At 43.3% G+C, this 19,110-nt stretch overlaps 1 protein-coding gene across 1 annotated transcript; it reads left to right on the top strand.

Annotated features, from left to right (window-relative positions):
* Positions 1 to 635: 635 nt before the first annotated feature.
* On the top strand, positions 636 to 18,385 carry RRM1 (ribonucleotide reductase M1). The gene is made up of 18 exons (XM_009334242.1): positions 636 to 719; positions 2,494 to 2,671; positions 3,170 to 3,270; positions 3,927 to 3,986; positions 5,333 to 5,372; positions 6,328 to 6,490; positions 7,075 to 7,216; positions 7,863 to 7,946; positions 8,605 to 8,766; positions 9,363 to 9,442; positions 9,917 to 10,118; positions 11,490 to 11,639; positions 12,586 to 12,807; positions 13,018 to 13,094; positions 13,958 to 14,093; positions 15,368 to 15,463; positions 16,608 to 16,796; positions 17,136 to 18,385. Exons 1-18 carry the CDS (start codon positions 651 to 653, stop codon positions 17,322 to 17,324), a joined length of 2,340 nt encoding a protein of 779 aa, XP_009332517.1. The 5' UTR covers positions 636 to 650; the 3' UTR covers positions 17,325 to 18,385.
* Positions 18,386 to 19,110: the final 725 nt, after the last annotated feature.

The following is a 19,110-nucleotide window of genomic DNA, read 5'->3' as shown; positions in this document are numbered from 1 at the left end:
GGATGGGATCCCCTCTGCTTTGGGGGCAGCTTGCATGGCACCGAGTGTGAGGGGATAGCACCCCGTCTGCACTGGGGGGGAGCCTGGAGTGAGGGAGGTCCCCCCATGATACCAAGAGTGAGCGATGAGACCCCTCAGTTTGCTTTGGGAGGCCCCACCACCACCACGGCAATGAGCTTTGGGTTTGGTCCCCACGGCTTTGATCAAAGGAGAGTGCTCGGCCAGAGGAGGGATCCCCAGCCTTAGAGGGGCTGGGGTGGCCCTCAGCTGGGTTCCCCGTCTCTGCAGCGGTGGTCCTGAGAATTGGGTTTACGCACAGTGGGTGCATGCCCCTCTTGAAGTGGTGTGAGCTCCCTGTTTTTCTTCACTTTACTGAGACCTGCGCCCCTGGGTCAGGGATCCCATGTATGTAGATCATCTGCAGCAAGGACATGCCGGGTGAAGGGATACCCTCTCTTCTCCTTGGGCCTGAACAGAGAACCTGAACAGGTTGTCCTTGGTGATTCCCACCCCAAGGTCCCCCAAAAGAGGGCTGGCTCCTTGTGTGAGGTACTGGGTAGGAGCATACTGTGCTTAACTGGTTCTTTATTGTAACGGGAGCTGTTGTGATAGTAATCTCTTCTCCAACAGATGGACGCCAAGAGCGTGTCATGTTTGACAAGATCACGTCGCGCATCCAGAAGCTCTGCTATGGGCTCAACGCTGACTTTGTCGATCCCGTGAGTCTGTCCTTTTTCCTGCTGTCCTGTTCTCTGCCCCTTGTGGTGATCTCTGCTAGAAGCCAGCAGTGGTGAGCGGGTGTTACCTGGTTATTCTCCTTGGCAAAAGCCAAGCATGGAGGCCTGTGCAGGAACTCTTGGCAAATGCATTCATAATGTGTTTTTTCTAATTGTTTGTGTTCTGAGGTTTTTTGCTTCACAGATACAGAGTCTGAGACTGTGGTGGTGGGAAAATCAGTTTACCTGTTGTAAATTGCTTTTACTTCAAACATTGTTGAAGCAATTGAGCTTCTTGTGCTTAAAAAGAGAGTTGTTTGTTGCTCCAATTCACATATTTTGGTTTTGGTAGATTGCTCTCAATTTCAATCTACAAAGCTTGAGCAGTACTGTATGGAAAGTAGCTCTTCATCCTCTCTTAAACAAGGTGACCTTTCTGTCTGACAGAACCCTCCCTGTCGTTATAATATCCTTACTTTGTTTTTTCGAGCTGTGTAGGATTTTGAGTGCATGTTGATCCCACTTGTGTGACCTTCTCCTTCCAAAGCCTGTGTGCAGAGGACGAATCCCTCGTGGATCCATTGATCTCTGTGAGATTTTTATGCAGATGTGCAGACCCAGTCTGTTCTTGCCAACTTAGGCTTTTCCCATCTCCAAGACCTAATGATCTGTTTTCATGTCTTAAATTGCATCTGTAAAATATTTGACATTCATTCTGTACCAAAAGGTAGTGCTCTTCAGCTGTAGGCAGAGAGCAGGAGGAGGAGCGTTAGTGACTTGGTTTCTGAAACACAAAGTATACTGACTTGATCTCAATGACACAGGGTGTTGATGATGAGGACAGAAGCAAGATTCCTAGTCCTCCTGACTCTTAATACCCCTGTCTTAGTAATGAAGCTGATCCTATATGAAGCACTGCATTCTTATTTATTCTGCAGTAGTGTGTGACATCTCTCTTCCTGGAATTGAGTTTCTCCTTTTGGACTTGGATCTTCTTGTGCCAGATGCTTTACAAGCCAATACTAAAAATCCCTAACCTAACGTGCTTATGTTCAGAGAGTAAGGTTTGAAAATTACATGTCCAGGTTTTGTGAGGCTGTTGGCACTTCAGATGTATTTGGCAGTTACCAAATCCTTAGATCAGACCTCTCTTCTCCAGTGTAGAATATGCTCTTTCTTGTAGTGATCAGTGCTAAATGCTCGAGAGAAAAGCAGAAAATACTTTAGAGATGGTAGATGCAAAAGTCTTTTCCCACAAAAGGTCCCAACTGGCAGATGAAGATTAGGTTAAGCCATGAAGCAAAAGCTGTTGTATCCCTTCCAGTGTTGGGGTTTTTTTTTTTTTTCTTATTATGAAATGATTTTAAGCGTAGCACTTGCATGTCTCATCAGGCATTTATAAAGTCAAGCTTCACTTGGAGTTTCGAAACTTCCAAGCAAGTACTGTTTTAATCTGACTTTTCTCCCTATGAACTTTGCTGCTACTCTATTCTAGCCTTCAGGAAAGTGTCTGCGGAGAAAAAACTGTTAATGATTCCGGATTGACATTACTTTCTTCCCGCTTTCCTTGCTCTGCCTTCTGCCCCGGTATTACTTTAAAATTGTAGGAGTCAGTACCTCACCAAGAGGGTTTGGAATTTTAATTTGCTTTTCTATTCAAACAGAGTGAACAGTACTGCTTTTAGTGAAGCATATCTTACATCTTAAATGGTTGAAACATGAGTGTTTTTTTTTACCCAACAACAGGTAGCTAACCTCCAGAATTTTCCTTTTTCAGGCCCAGATCACCATGAAAGTGATTCAGGGGCTGTACAGTGGTGTCACGACGGTGGAACTGGATACGCTGGCTGCTGAAACGGCTGCAACCCTGACCACCAAACACCCTGACTACGCTATCCTGGCAGCAAGGATTGCAGTGTCCAATTTGCACAAAGAAACTAAGAAAGTATTCAGTGGTGAGTCTCTTTGGGGGCACTTGGATAGCAATTAGTCAGAAAGGGAGTAGGAGTTTTAGAGGATATAAATATGGAAATCTCTTTCTTAAGCAGAAGTTACTAAGTACCCAAGCTAACTAAAAATGCCATGGAGATGAAAAACATGAGTTTAGGCATGTCACAAGGAAAATGAAATTGCCTGTTTTGTGAAAAGTATCTGTATAAAATAGATTGATGAAAAATGTAACTGATTGAAATTAGGTTGCACCCACGTTCTTTCCCATTTATTATGTGTTATAAATTCTATTAAAAAAACCATTGTAAGAGAAGTGCATTTTTAAGCTTAACAGATTAGTAATAGTACTGAGCAGGTAGAAGAAAAGTTGTATGTTTGTAGAGCTGGAGGGGGTTATTTTAGAGGATGGGTGGTCCTGCCTGTTAAATCCTTGAAAACAGATGACAGATGATGCATATATAGGTCTGTGGATGTCCTTCTTTTTAAATACCTTTCTGTTGTAGATGTGATGGATGATCTCTACAACTATATAAACCCTCACAATGGGAAGCACTCACCAATGATCTCCAAAGAAACTCTGGACATAGTTTTGGCCAACAAAGATGTACGTAACTTTTTTTTCACTTCTAAGTTTTAAAAATTCAGTGAACTAGTTCAGATAATTTATTTTTCTTATTTTTAAGCAAGCCATGTTTGTTTTAGGACAAAAAGCCAATGCAGAAACCAGTGCAGGTGGTAACTGCTCTGTTCTGGAGAGTTTAAAAGAGGAGGATGTAGGAATTTTCTTCATGTAAGGATGTTTCTATAGTAGAATCTATTTTCTTGGATGTCCTCATAGTCATGATCAGCACAACTAATTAATTTGAGGAAAAAGTACCTTTTGATGTAGCAATCTGTTTTGTGTGCAGAGAAGGGAGAGATGAGGTTTGGTTTCTGATTTCAAGTTGTTCCAGGTCTGTGTTCTTACGGGGAAGCCATGTTCGTATTTTGATTCTATCTTGTGTTTCTTAGTGTCTAGTTAGACTTCAGTAAAATGTAGCCAACAATTGTGCATTGTACTTGGAAGAGAATTGTTAAAACTGTGCATTTGTTGTTTCAAGCTAAGTGCTCTTTCCTACTTTATTCCTCTGATCTGCAGTCTGTGTTACTAGACCTTTGAGGCCAGAAATGCCACACAATGATAGCATTGCTATACCTTAATGTGAGGCACAAAAAAGCTGATTGTAAATGTAAATTTTTCTCTGTATTATTTCTTCTCAGCGCCTGAATTCTGCCATTATCTATGACAGAGACTTCTCCTACAACTATTTTGGTTTTAAGGTAAGAAGCACGTTACTCATGATAATGGAGACTGCTGTTTTGATATTGTTCTGGAGCTGAGTCTCTTGGGAAGGATGGGAATACTTGCAGAATCATCTAGATTTGTGCAAGGAGGGCACTGGAGAAGGCGGGACATTAATGGGTTTGTAAAAAAACAAAGAGTACTTGCACAAAGCAGTTGCCTAACTGGATGAATCATGTACTTTCTTCTTGGCTTCGTTCTGTACCCTTGGCTGCTATAATATTTTAACTGTTGAGCTCTAACTGTTTCGCAGCAGATAGCACTGAATGTTGTTGAAAGCTTCCCAGCTCGTGCCGTTCCTCAAGGAAATAATCTCATTCTTAATAAAGTAAAAAAGGGATTTTTTGTTTTCCGCATTGTTTTGTGTAACAGTTGTTCTCAGTGTGTCATCCCATGCATTTGTCGTCTTCCGTGCGGCTGGAACATCTCCCCCACAACCGGTCCAGTCTACTGTGCCTCCACCATCTGCTCCTCCTGCTCCCCTCATAACGTGCTGTTCTTTGCTGAATTGTTTTAGGGCATGATGCAGTGGGCTCTCCGGAGGGTTAGCTGGAGAGCGTTTGGCTTTTCCATAGCACTGGGTACTTCGGATCTTGTGAATCTCTGTAAGAACTGGGGGTCTTTGCCTAGAGTTCCCATCGACACACCTGATATGGTGCCCTCTGGTTTGGGGGAAGTGGTTTGCAATGAGGAAACAACTAGAGTGTGTAAAGAAGAGAGCAGCTGCAGAAACAGCATAGGCAAGGATGGAAAAAGGGGACCTTGAAGGGAGGTGTGTGTTTATGTATATAGATATGCAATTCCTGACATCCCCTCCTGTAATTACTGCTGTAATCCATTAGGCACAAGCTTAAAAGGCATCTGCTCTAGTTGTAGGCTTAACATATTTGTCATTTTGTGTGTTCAACACCCAGCACTGCAGATTGTGGTACAGGTTGTCTGGAAAGCATTATCGTAGTATAACTAATAATACTTTAAGGAAGGGTGGGGTTGTGGAGAACAAGCACTCCCTTGTCTTCTAGCCTTAATTCACCGTGGGTTGAGAGGTAGTGTTGAACCTTGTGGCTGCATGCCCTACCACCACTCCGTAATCCAAAGCATAGAGTCCTCAGTGTTCAGTCTTGCAGTGGACTTCTGGGTTTTTTTTAGTCATTAGTTACGTAATATCCTATGCCATTAACAAGAGGAGGAGTGGAGTGCAGGGTTGGTGCTTCTGTTGAAGCCTGGGATAAGGAGCATGAAGATGCTTGAGCTTGGATTTAATAGGATTTTTTTTTAAACTGAAATCTGCATGTCTACTAAAATGCATTCTCTCTTTTTAAAGACTCTAGAACGCTCCTACTTGCTGAAAATCAACTCAAAAGGTAAGAACTGTCTGTATTACCTTAAAGTATTATTTAAAAGTCAAGACCAAGGCTCAGAGCAGGCGTTGAGGAGGCAGATAGGCTACCTCATAGCTTTCCGTAAAGCATTCCAGTGAAAGCATTGAGTACTGGTTTAAAAAAATAGCAACACGTTTGTAGTAAGTGTTCTTTGAGCGTGTGCGAATTCTTTTCTTAGGCTAGGAATCTAGCATCTATGCTGGCAGTGGTGTGCTTGCATGAAAAACAGTTGATCACCAAAGAGCAGCACTGTGGCAAGTTTACTTGGGTGTTCCAAATACTGGCAGTGTCACCTGGACAACTGTGCTTTACCTGTCTGTTTTAAGGACCCTAGTGCTTTGAAAGCTGCATGTTATCTAGGATTTAGAAGATGAAGTAGTTCCTATCCAGCTGATAACTTGTTCCTAAGCACTTTTTCATACATTTAAGTTGAAAGAGCTACTGTGCTATCAGTGCCAGTTATTGCAGGCCTTCAGCATGAAAATCCTAGGACACCAGAAGGGTGAGAGGTGAATTGTAATATAACAAACCTAGAGAGCAATTGGATGCTGGATTGGATATTTGATTGGATTTTAACTGTTAATACAGGTGGGTTGGTTTTTTTCCCCCCACAAGAACAGTCGAGCATTGGAGCAGGTTGTTGAGAGGGGTTATGCAGTCCCCGTCCTTGAGTTTTTCAAAACCCGACTGGATAAAGTCCTGAGCAAACTGGTCTGATTCTCTTAGTTGACTCTTCCTTGAGCAGGAGATTGGACTAGAGACCTCCTGAGGTTCCTGCCAACCTGAATAATTCTGTGATTCTATGAAAACTATGGCTCTCAAGTGGCCCGTTGCACATTGTTTGTAGCTTATTGCTATGACCTCTACATCTGTCTGTACTAATCCTAAGTGTCATACTGACACTCTTCCCCCCGCCCCCTTTGCTTTTTGTGTTCAGTTGCTGAGCGTCCTCAACATATGCTGATGAGGGTATCGGTCGGGATCCACAAAAACGACATCGATGCTGCAATTGAAACTTACAATCTTCTGTCTGAAAGGTGGTTTACCCATGCCTCCCCCACGTTGTTCAACGCAGGCACCAACCGGCCTCAGCTTTCCAGGTACCTTTGGCTTTCGAGTTTGCTTAATGCATAACTGGATGAAGATAAAGTTTTGGAGATCGGGTCTGTTCAAATGAAATGCTTTCACAGCTTCTAAAAATAGTAGCTGTGTTTCTGTGATTCTTCTATGAAGTTTTGAGAAGTTGCTGTCAAATTTAACTTGATCTCTAGTGTAGTCTTTGGGGAAGAATACACAAGTGTCTATAAGCTTCTAAAGCTAATGGAAATGTTTACATGGCTATATTTTATTTAAAAGTTACTTATATGCATAGTCTTCTGTAGATTACAAAATGAATCCTGGTAATTGTTTTCTAAAATACGCTAAAAGTAGCAAGCATAATTGATACGATTTAAAAAATGTTTTGCTTTGCTAACACAGGTATCAATAACACAACTATTGCTCGTAATGTTTTCTGAAACTGTCCTTTATCCCACTTTGCAACCTATGGTTTTGGTTCATTTATTTGCTTTGCATAGCATGTTAAAGATTCAGCATTTACCCTTGTTTTTCTGCAGCCCTGGTGAAATACTTCTTGACTTCTTTGTTTTAATCTTTGTATGCTAAAGCTATTTGTTTTCATTAGTTGTTTCCTGCTGTGCATGAAGGATGACAGCATTGAGGGAATCTATGACACTCTCAAGCAGTGTGCACTGATCTCAAAGTCTGCTGGTGGGATTGGCCTTGCTGTGAGCTGTATCCGAGCCACGGGCAGCTATATTGCTGGGGTAAGTGTGCAGATGGTGTTCCCAGCAGAGGTTAACCTTCTGGTTTCAGGAAATGTCTATATTTCAGTTGCCAAATCAATGCTGCTTCTACCAAGTCAGTTTAACACAGTAGTCAGTCTAGCTCAGTAGTCTTTCCTTTTTCAGTACGCTTTAAGGCAAAAAGGTTGGTTTTCCTTGGTGTTTTGGCTTTCTAATAGAAGTCCTTCCAAAAAGAGGATCTTATTCCACCATTTGATCAGACAATTCCAAGTTATTTATATATTAGCAACCTATGAATATGCTCAGAGACTTGTGCATTAGCCCTTTTCCTTTTTGTATGTCTAACTGCTCAAGATCATCTGTGGGTGCGTGTTTGGTTTTTTTGTCACGGTGTATGTAACCTCTGCAAGCCTTTAGGTTACATAATGTAGAGAAAAGAAGTTAAGAGGCACATTTTATTAACTCTGGGACCAGTAGCTGATATATACATTTTTACCTATTAAAAAAAAGGTAGGGGGATGAGGCTACCAAATAACTGATTGGGGTGGTCGGTTTCTAGCTTTCAGCATAAGAGTTTTGCAGAATGCTGAAAGACATACAGAAAATGTAGGGCCATCTCTTCAGGCAGTTGCTTTTCGGTACTGATGGTATTCCTGTGCCTCTGCAGACGAATGGAAATTCCAATGGGCTTGTTCCAATGCTGAGGGTCTACAACAACACTGCCCGTTACGTGGATCAAGGTGGAAACAAGGTACTGGCTTTCCATTAAATTTCCATTAGGGTCAAGAAGGGAACCTCAGGTCAGAGGGAGATGTTCCACATCTGTGAAAGACTGACCCAGTAACATCAGTGAGCTGATGAAGTGGTTGTAGGTGACACATAATTAAAATAGGGCATTTTCTCCCCTTCTTGTTGATATTCTGGTGTTCCCCTTTCACTATGTATTTTATCATGCAGGTATGTCTTTTGATATGTGTCTGCTGCATGATATGCACGTGTTAGATCAGCCTCTTGCACGGGTTATTAGCCACTCCTTAACTCACTATAGGGCATTCAAGGTTTAAGACTAGAAAGCTGCTTGATCTGTATCCTTTGTCTTCATGTAGTCCAGAGGTCAATGGAGGTATGACACAATAAGTACATCTAAGATTTGTCAAGCTCCTGTCTACACAGAGGAAATATATTTTTGGTACTAAATAATTTTTATTGAGAATCTGGAACTAGTAACATGGCCTAGTTCCAATACGTGAGAGCAACAGTAATGCAAAAAAGCATATTGAAATTGCCTTAACGAGACTATAAAACTAAGCTCCAGTTAGTTTAGGGTATAGTATGCACTCAGGAGCAGTGCAGGAGATGTTATTTTTAAGGGCAATTTGTTCTGATCTTGACTATGTTTTATGTGTCAGAGACCTGGGGCTTTTGCCATCTACCTGGAACCATGGCATTTGGACATCTTTGAGTTTCTTGACTTAAAGAAGAACACTGGAAAAGAAGAGCAGCGAGCCAGAGACCTTTTCTTTGCCCTCTGGATTCCTGATCTCTTCATGAAGCGAGTTGAAACCAACCAGGTAAGAAGCTTGATTGGTGCAGAATAGGTCTGTTAATGGAGAAACAGGTGATCAGCCCTGGGATGGAGTTCATGAAGGGTTGCAGAGTTGTCTTCCTGGCAGCAAAGGAACTTCCCGAAAGAGCTGCTGCACCTTATTTGAGAACCAGGCTGTGCAGGTAAAGAATGGAGTTGGAGAACTCCAGTGGGATACTTTGCTTCAGTGCTTAATCTTGCAGCCCTGACTTAGGTACTGATACTAGCATGCTGAATTTTTACTGTGGAGTTTTCTTAAAGCATCAAAATCTTCGCAGTAAATTGATCTTCATATGACTGTGCTTGTACTTGCTTTAAAATGGGCTATAGCTTGAGAACCAGTCATTTCAAGACTAAAAATGCAGTTTGGTCATAAATGCTCATATAATTAACTTTTAAATAAATCTGACTAGTCTGATAAACATCTTCCCCATGTCTGCTGGCAGAGTTGATTCCTAGTTTTTCAGGATGGGAAGTGTATTTTTCATGTTCCTGTATACAGCAGGATCTGCTGATGAAGTTGAATGCCTTTAATTAACAGGCTGCCTAAATATTTTCTCTGAATATTTTTCCTTCTTACAGGACTGGTCCTTAATGTGTCCAAATGAGTGTCCTGGCCTAGAGGAGGTTTGGGGAGAGGAATTTGAGAAACTATATGAAAGGTAAGAAAAGTGAATAGATTTTTAAGCAGTGGTCATCCATTCACAGAACTGCCCTTGTTGTGTGGTATTTGGGACCCAAAGCGCAGGTCTGTGGTGTCGGTTCATAAGTGGTCAGTGAGTTCCATTATCAGATTGATAAAAGGACAAAGATGGGGAATGTCTGCTTATTGTGTGCTTCAAACTGTGACCTGCTCAAGATAGAACTATGTATGAATGATTGTTTTAGCTTGTTAGAGGGAAATTCTGAAGTGATCCCTTAAAGCAGCCGATGGCTTTGTTTTGAACGAGTTGTATAAGATGATGTAGTGAAAGATTTTTATTTCCTTTAAACAAGGACAGTTCAGAGTTCACACAGTTCAGAAGAGAATGGGGTCTTGCCGGCCTGAGAACCTGATGTTGTGTTAAAAATGATTGTCTTTCACTGCTATTTTTGGAGAGCCTGGGAATTCTTAAGCAACGTGTACCCTGTTGCAGTTACGAGAAGCAAGGCCGTGTCCGCAGAGTGGTGAAGGCCCAGCAGCTCTGGTACGCTATCATTGAATCTCAGACAGAGACCGGCACACCGTACATGCTGTACAAAGACTCTTGCAACCGGAAGAGCAATCAGCAGAACTTGGGGACCATCAAATGCAGCAATCTGTGTACAGAAATAGTGGAGTATACCAGCAAAGATGAGGTAGGTGGAGAACAGGAACTTGTAGCACTTAGGAAAGCTGTGACTGCTCCTGTTGCAGCTTTCGAGAATATGTCTGACTGTTGGCTGGGGAAGGGAACAGGTAGCTAAGAAAATTCTGGGGATGTTTTGACTTGAGTACTTACAGCTCGTCCACTGACTGTGTGTGTGGGTTTCCCCTCCCTTCCAACTCCCATGGAGGATTTGGTATAAAACAAGATACCCATCAAAGTGAACCTCTGAAAGCTTGAGGAAGAAGTGAGCTCTTTGGCTTGCTGGTAGCTGATATAAGCATCTCTTCGGCTAATGATTTAGTAAAACCATACCTCTCTTACCCCAAGACTTACATTTCAGTATCAATTCCCCCTGAGTTCCCTGTGTACTACCCTAATCTTGGTGCTCTATGGATATGCTATGTTTGGACCGCAGCATTGCCAACAAAGGTGAAGGAAGGACATAGAAATGAGTTAGTGCTAATACAGCGTGGAGAATTTAGAATCGTAGAATCATAGAATAGTTTGGGTGGGAAGGGACCTCTAAAGGCCATCTAGTCCAACCCCCCTGCCGTGGGCAGGGACATCTTCAACTAGATCAGGTTGCTCAGAGCCCCGTCCAGCCTGACCTGGAATGTTTCCAGGGATGGGGCATCCACCACCTCCCTGGGCAACCTGTGCCAGTGCTTCACCACCCTCAGCGTAAAACATTTCTTCCTTCTATCTAGTCTAAATCTACCCCCCTTTAGTTTAAAGCCATTCCCCCTTGTCCTGTTGCAACAGGCCCTGCTAAAATTTCTAGTGCAATAAAGCTCTTGAGGCTATTGTAACTGAAAGTATCAGTTTCTACTGCCTGAGCCGCTAGTTGTTCTTTAGCTCACAGTCTTTGGCATATTCATAAAATCCTGAGTAGTCTAGAAGGGATGGAGAGCCATCTTGCCTGCCTGCACTGCGCAAGAAATTTTAGCTTACTTGTTTCAATTCTCCTGGGGTTGGAAATAATATTAGCGTTAAAAATTGTTCAAAAAAATGTCCTAATATAGTCTGGATATTATTGAGATCAGCTGCTGGTTCTGGCAAGACAAGAAATGGTTAGGCTTGGTTTCTGGAAGGATGACTTACGGGCAACAGGATTGACCAAGCCAGAGAACTGAATTTTTATGGTGATATTGATATCTACTAAACCTTTTTGAATTGTTGTTACCCTTTTTGCAACTCGTAAGATAGCAGAGAAATGAGGAGTGCATTTTTCCAGCCTTTTATGTTGCTTGGTTCTTTGTTTCCATATAGTTTGGATAGAGAGCGTACTCTGGGACTGAGATTGTGTTTTTTGCATGGGGTGTTGGCTGGCATGCATGTCTTCACTGTGTTTTCTCCACAGGTTGCCGTTTGTAATTTGGCCTCTATAGCCCTGAACATGTACGTCACTTCAGAGCATACGTATGATTTCAAGAAGCTAGCTGAAGTCACTAAAGTTATTGTCCGAAACCTGAACAAAATCATTGATATCAACTACTACCCTGTGCCAGAGGTGAGTGCCGTGCTGAGCTGGTGTGGGGCTGAAGGCATGCCGAGAATCTGGTGACAAAGGGCCTGTTGTTCTGTAGCAATCCCAGTTCAGTCTTGGGCAGAAGGAATCAGCGAAGGATTTTGTAAGCCTGTTTTGGCTAATAGTTGGCAGTTCCATTAACGACCTGTTTGCAGATGTGACCCGTTGTTAGTGACTTCTTAAGCTTCAACCCAGAACAGTTCCTTAGTGAAGCAGTTGTTGAAAAAGCCTTCCCTTGAGATGGTTCTGCAGTTGGAATTTTTTCATGTGTGTGGCTTTCCATAAAGTACAGAACAGCAGTAGTGAAACAGAGAGAAGGATCCTGGAAAGATCCCAAGAAGGTGTAACTCAGTCTTGAGTTGTTGGTGTTATGCATTTTTGGGAGGGTGGATAGACAGCTTTCTGGAAGGAAAGTGGGGAGAGGGCCGGTAATTGTTGAAGAGGAATGGGAGCAGGGTTTGTTGCATTGCAAGAGTGTAGAAAGGCAAGCAGCAGAGCTGGGCATTGGAGGAGGAAATAAGCAAATACCCAAAGTGTGAAGCCAAACCTGATGAGGATCAGATTTTTCTAGCCCATACAATTTGAATGCCTGAGTTTAAATGTCTTCACGGGCCTGTTTTTTCTTTCAGAAAGTGCTTAGCGTTCACTTCTAAATCATGTCTCCCTCTGTGTGTCAGGTTGAGCAATTAAAATCAGTGATTGCTTCTAACAAACTTAATTTGGGTCCTCAAATTTCTGCCCCAGCAAACAGTGGGGAACGGGGCAGAATTGGAAGGTGGGTTGTTGCAGCAGAATGGATGGCCCATAAAAGTTAAGGCAATGGTACGGATGAAAATTCCTCTCAAAGGTCCTTTCCAACCTAATTTATTCTATGGTTCGATGTAGTTCTGCTAAAGGTAATTATTCTCTTTGCTTGAATGCCATGCAGGCTGAACGCTCCAACAGACGTCATCGTCCCATTGGCATTGGTGTGCAGGGCCTGGCAGATGCTTTCATCTTGATGAGGTACCCCTTTGAAAGTCCGGAGGCCCAGCGCTTGAACCAGCAAATTTTTGAGACCATTTATTATGGTGCTTTGGAAGCCAGCTGTGAACTTGCCAAGGAGCAAGGACCGTATGAAACATATGAGGGTTCTCCTGTCAGCAAAGGAGTAAGTACCAGGAGCTGTCCTGCGTCAGGGCCAAAGCTATGAAAAGCAGATAATATGACTGCTCTTTGATATAGAAGGAGGTGTATGACTGAAGTATCTTAGGCTGATAATATTGCAACAGTACAAATGGTGCTTGAGTTTTCCTCCATCATTTGGCTTCTGAGCCAAAAGAGTGTCCTGTCTAATTTGGACTATACCTGTGTTCTTCAGATTCTTCAGTATGACATGTGGAATGTCACCCCGTCTGATCTTTGGGACTGGAAGGCTTTAAAGGAGAAGATTGCTAAGTGAGTAGTCTTGCACAGTTTGTATTAGATGTAAAATACATCCAATATGTTCTGATTGACTAAAAACAAAAGATAGGGCACAAGTGTAAAAATGGTCCTATCTGTTTCCCCCCGCCCCAGTAGATCTTTCTTCAAAACTGTTTTGTGGATGGTTTTCTTTCATTTTTGTTACAAGCCACAGAGAGCGCCCACCCCCTGGACTCTGATTTAGCTGAGCTCTTATTTCATCTTGGATGCATCAGCAGAATGGTTTGTGTTCCAGTTAAATGAATGTAGTGATGAGTGAGACAGAGTCAGCTGGGTTGGGAACTCTTCTTTCCCCACTGACAGGGAAAGCAGCTGAGCCTTGAGCTTCCTGAAGTCAGGAATCGTTAAAGCGTGAAGTGCCTGTAATGAACTTGTTCAATTTGTGTTCAACTTGTTCAATTTTCTTAAATTTAGTAAATCTGTCTACTGCCTCGTGTATGGAGAGGTCTCAGGCTCTTCATGGGCTGCTCGTTTTGGTTTTGCCTGAGTGCTGTGGAGTTGTGGAGTGCCTGACAGTTTTTTTTCTATGCACCCTTTCTCATGACTAAATAATTTGGGAAAGCCTCTGATTAAAGGTGAAAATAGCAAAGATTTAGTTATGCTTCCATGTTGACCCACGTTACAAGTTTAGTGGAGCTTCCCTTTTTTTTGCTGCAGGTAATCTGAGGGTTTGCAGGTTACCCTGAGAAGGTGAGGTTTCTGAGGTGTGAGCTGAGAGTTCCTTATACTGGCCCTCCTAGCTCTTTGCCGACAGTATATAAACTGTGCTATTCTTGGGTCTTTTCTGTCTTGTCTCACTTGGCTGAAGCTTTCTAACTCTTGACTATTGTTACTAGATACGGCGTCAGAAACAGCCTTCTCCTTTCTCCCATGCCAACTGCTTCTACTGCTCAGATCTTGGGCAATAACGAATCCATCGAGCCCTACACCAGTAACATCTACACACGCAGAGTCCTCTCGGGAGAGTTTCAGGTAAGCGAGGCAGCTGTGGGAAAAAGCTTTTCTGTTTTCGTATCTTTGATGACTTTCACTGCTAAGAAAGACAAGATGGAGGCCACACACTTGGTAACTCAATTCAGTTAGATGTTTATGTCTAACATAAAGCGCCAAGGGGGAACATCTAGCCTGTACTATGTGCCATAGTAGTACAGTTTTGCATATTCCACAACAGTCATTGTGGAATATGCAAAATTGTAAAGTGGTGCTGCTTTTGTCTGGAAAAAAACCTTTATGAGGCCTCAGGATGGCCTGCAGGAATAGTTGCTAAATGAGTGATGATTAGTGAAATTATTGAAGGGACATGCATGCTATGGGAAGAGTAACTGAGACCACAGTGCTGCTTTGCACAGTCCTGAGGAAAGAGCTGTATGTAAAGCACTGAACAAATCTGAAGAGGTCGTGTAAAAGCTTTACGGATCCAGAGGGGTCTGTCATTTAGGAAAGAGTATGAAATAATTTGAGTTTTGAAGGCTGGAGTTAGCGAAGAGCTCTATGTGAGACAAGGGGAATATCTAACTGTTAGGGAGGTCTGGTCTGTCCTACATCCCCTCTGGGGGATGTTAGGGAAAGCACTCAATTTCCTCCTGCCTGCAGGATCAGAACAACAGGTTTATTAACCTGCTCCACTACGTAGGTCAGGTGCAGGGCTGCTGGACAGGTATCCCCAAACAGTCCCAGCAAGGAAATGTTCACTGTTTTTTTTCCTCCCAAATAAACAGCCTGCACCTATTTTGTTCTTTCCCCTTCTGACCCCAGTCTTGATGGTTGTTTACACCTTACTTAGTAATTCAGGTTGTGGTCAGTGGCCCTGGTAAGTCAAGATCTCTCCCTTTCACAAATTTTGGCATTCCTAATGCAGGGGAGTTCCATACACCCCCCTTTCACGTTTGTAATGTCCAGTAACTTCTCCCATTACTGTCCTACGAGTCTAGCCCTAGGTTGGTGTCAGCCAGGCGTTGCAGACTGCCTTCTGTGTTCTGCAATGGCCAGCAGCATCTCACACTTGTTACCCTGTTGTTTTAACCTTGGGCCTAGTCCGGCCATCTGCATGCATACCTCAGTGCTGCCTGAAGAGTGAGAGTTTGTCAGTGCTATACAAGGTCTCGTTTAACCATTTAACATTTAACCACTGTGCACATTGGGGTGGATTTGCCTCCTTTAGGAAGGTATGTCTGTACCATAAGGCAGGGGCGTATAGCTTAGCAGAATATACAGTGCTTTCATTCTTCGGCCCTTGCCCCTTACAGGTTGTGAATCCGCACTTATTGAAAGATCTCACAGAGAGGGGTCTGTGGAACGAGGAGATGAAAAACCAAATCATTGCCCACAACGGCTCTATCCAGGTATGTGTGAAAAACCAGGGAGAATGGCGCAGGGATTCCGACTAGTCTGGGAAGTGCTGGCTGGATGGCTGATTTGCCACACAGTGCTTTTGAGGTCTGCTGTATATGAGTGACTCAGCTAGCCTGGGGAGGAAAAGCTGTCATGTGTAGCATTTCCATTAGAAATATGAGGGGATATGTCTGATCTCAGTGGTAATTTGTTCCTGCTGGAGTCTGCCCATGTCATAGAGAAGCCCAATGGAAATGTACTACTAATTACTGCTAGAATAAATACCGAGTCAGGCTGCGCTACTTTATGCAGATTTTGCAAATATTTGGATTCCCATTTATCATAAAGACTATAAAGGGGTAATTTTGTAGCAGGGAGTAGGCTTGAGACAGGAGCTGAGTATATGACATCCAGATCCAGAAGTTACATGTAGAAGAGTCTGTGTGGGATGAATCATTTATGCTGTGGAGTTCGAAATGCTGCTGTGACAGTTGTGGTTGGAGTCATAGAACCATAGAATACCAGGTTAAAGGGACCTCAAGGATCATCTGGTCCAACCTTTCTTGGCAAAAGCACCGTCTAGGCAAGATGGCCCAGCACCCTGTCCAGCCGAATCTTAAAAGTGTCCAATGTTGGGGAATCCACCACTTCCCTGGGGAGATTATTCCAATGGCTGATTGTTCTCATTGTGAAAAATTTTCCTCTTGTGTCCAATTGGAATCTCCCCAGGAGTAACTTGTACCCATTACCCCTCGTCTTTTCTACGTGACTCCTTGTTAAAAAGGGAGTCATGCATGCTAACAAAGTGCATCCCACTTGTCATGAATTTTGGGGGGGGTACTAACTACTGGATTACTTTTTGTAAGACCTCCCAACTATTTAGGACAAAACAGTAATGGCCTGTTTGCAAACAGCTTTTTCTCTCAAATTCCCCAGAACAAGCTGTCCTGTTGCAGCAAGTAAGGTTTCTTTATGCTTGGGTGCTTTCAGATACAGGATGCTTGAATTCAGTGATAGAGTTCAGCTGCAAAAAGCCTCAGTTCTAGTCAGGATTGCTGAAGTCTCAGCAGTTGGTGAAGAATTTGATTTTACAAATGTGAACATTTGGGCAGTCACTGGTTACACTGCATTGGAAAACTCTTCTGTTCCTTTTAGAATATACCTGAGATTCCTGATGACTTGAAGCAACTCTATAAGACAGTGTGGGAGATCTCCCAGAAAACTATCCTCAAGATGGCAGCAGACAGAGGAGCTTTCATTGATCAGAGCCAGTCTCTCAACATTCACATTGCAGAACCCAACTATGGCAAACTCACCAGCATGCACTTCTATGGGTGGAAGCAGGTATCTGGGAGGGGCAGGGTTGGGGGCCTTGTTCAGAACAGATAGCAAATGGGGGCTGATAAGTTCTTTCATGAAAAGTTGGTCTCACTGATTCTTAGAAGCGTAAACGGCTGTTTCCTTCCAAGAATCCAGTCTTACTAGTGGAATATCTCTCTAGAGCAATAAAGCTGTAATGCTTGTAGCGTTACACCCATTATTCCTGACTACTAGACCTCACTGTGAGGCCGGTACAGCGGTACAGGCTAAGGGAGGTCGGCCTCAGCAGTTCGGAGTTTGGCTGTATTGCTTGCCTGACCTCCAGCTGATTCCAGCTCTTAGACTCATGCTTTTGCTCTATAGGGTCTGAAGACTGGCATGTACTATCTACGGACAAAACCAGCTGCTAACCCCATCCAGTTCACCCTGAACAAGGAGAAACTCAGAGAGCGGGAGAAGGCCGCCAAGGAAGAGGAAGAGAAGGAGAGGAATAAAGCAGCCATGGTGTGCTCCCTGGAGAACCGGGATGAGTGTATGATGTGTGGCTCCTAATGGATCTGCCCTGCAGTGCCAGCAAAGCCATTCCACCTGGCTGGATTCTTTCTAAGATAGAAGCATCTTGTATAACTTCAGAATGTAGAGGCTTGCTGGAACTGTGGCAGGAGGGGTGATCACAGTAGTGTATTGTAGCTTCCCCATCCAGTTGGGGGTTGGTGCACAGGTATGGATAGGGTGCATAAGAAGTTCGTATATTGCTTCAGTAGCTCGGCTTTCTGAAAACTTAAGTGCTCTTGCATCGTCTTACATTGAACCCCATAGGCAGGACTTCTGAACAGGCAGGGAAAGTGCTAATGCCACTTACCTTAAAGATCTGTCCTGGGGACTTCAGACAACTCTCTTCATTTATTAAAGACTGTTACTCATGTCTTCAGAGAAGGAAGCGGACCTGACTGATACCTTTTCCTTTGCTGTGATAAGACAGCAGGAAAACATTCCTAGGCTAGGTATGTTGTACGCTCACTATGCTGTCTCTCATGGCAAAGGAGCAATTTATGTTAAGCTTAGAAAGCTGGAGTGTGTGCACATCTGCCAGTGAGATCCTTCTCCTACCATTTCTTACTCTCCTTGTCCCCTCCTCTTCCCTTTCCAAAAAGCTTTTTAAAGGTGCAGACTGGTGGTAGGTGCATTGCTACCTGGAGAGTTCACCTTCTCCATCCAGCCTGACAGGGCAGGGCATTGCACTTGGTAAATGTTCCTTTTCAGTTCTGACCAGGAAATGGCAGAACTGCTGCAGTGCATTTCATTCTGTATTAAAAACCTACTCTAATTTATCAGTCAGTTTGCTGGTAATGGGCTTCCATGCTGTCCTTGGCCAGAAAGCCTTCTGAAGTGCACACACCATTTTTTTTTTTTTTGAAAGTCACATTTATCCATCCTGGCTAGCTATTTGATCTTTTAAAAATAATACATTTTTACTTATCCATCTACTTAACTCCCTGCTCTAATGCGATGGGGTGACATCATTCAGTTCTTAAATATTTATTGAATTCATGTACCATACAACTAACCCTTTAATCGAGCCAAACTCAATAAAATGTGGAATGTCAAAGGAATGAGCAGTGGTATCTTGGGAACACTTTTTTTGATTAAAAGTGAATTGTAGCAGCTGGAGGCTGGGGCCTTGTTTATGAGCCCTCCACCTCCTGCACACGGTTCCTTCCAGAGAACTGTCTGAAGGCTCTTGTTGTGTAAAATGAGGCATGTAAGCAGAACCCTGTATTTGCTGGGGCAACCGTGCTTAACTCAGTAGGGTGTCTGTTTCTTTGTGTCGTTTTGAAGATTTGGGCTTACCTTAAACACCAGAAAAGGGCTGAAATAATGCCAAGTCTGTTTCAGTAACGTGCAAAGGAGGTATGCTGAGTTCACAGGGCAAATCTGGGACTATGCTAGCGGTAAGGCTTGAACTCTTGCGTCTTGTTTTTTAGTCCACCACTTGCCCTATTTCTTTTGCTTCTGGCTTCTGTTATAAGGCACCACTGCAAATGCCTTGGGAAGTGTCTCTGTGCTTCAAAGGGAAGACTGTTGTGTCTAATCACCACTCCTGGCAGCTGTGCTGCCCAAGAAATTTCACCAAAAAGATTCTGAGGGAACAGGGCCTTTTGACTAGAAAAATCCTCTTCTGAGTGAGTTTTGGATAGATCAGAAGTTGCAAGGGCTGGAGCAGGGCTGATGGGGAAGCAGAATCCCTCTTGCAGAACATGCTAACCACACCTGTTGGATGGGGCAGAGAGTGTTTAGTGAGAACTGAAAAATTATGTGTTAGGCTGTCAACGGGTAT

This window comes from Pygoscelis adeliae, unplaced genomic scaffold, assembly GCF_000699105.1.
Source record: "Pygoscelis adeliae isolate BGI_AS28 unplaced genomic scaffold, ASM69910v1 Scaffold351, whole genome shotgun sequence".
Classification (NCBI taxonomy): Eukaryota; Metazoa; Chordata; class Aves; order Sphenisciformes; family Spheniscidae; genus Pygoscelis; species Pygoscelis adeliae.
The sequence above is the reverse complement of the archived record's forward strand: the minus strand, read 5'-3'. Positions and strand labels throughout refer to the sequence as shown.

Coding starts and splice junctions, on each gene's coding strand:
- RRM1 (XM_009334242.1), top strand. CDS start 651: ATGTTTGACAAGATCACGTCGCGCATCCAGAAGCTCTGCTATGGGCTC. Junction 12,808..13,017: donor GTTCTCCTGTCAGCAAAGGA/GTAAGTACCAGG, acceptor TGTGTTCTTCAG/ATTCTTCAGTATGACATGTG. Junction 15,464..16,607: donor CCCACAACGGCTCTATCCAG/GTATGTGTGAAA, acceptor TGTTCCTTTTAG/AATATACCTGAGATTCCTGA.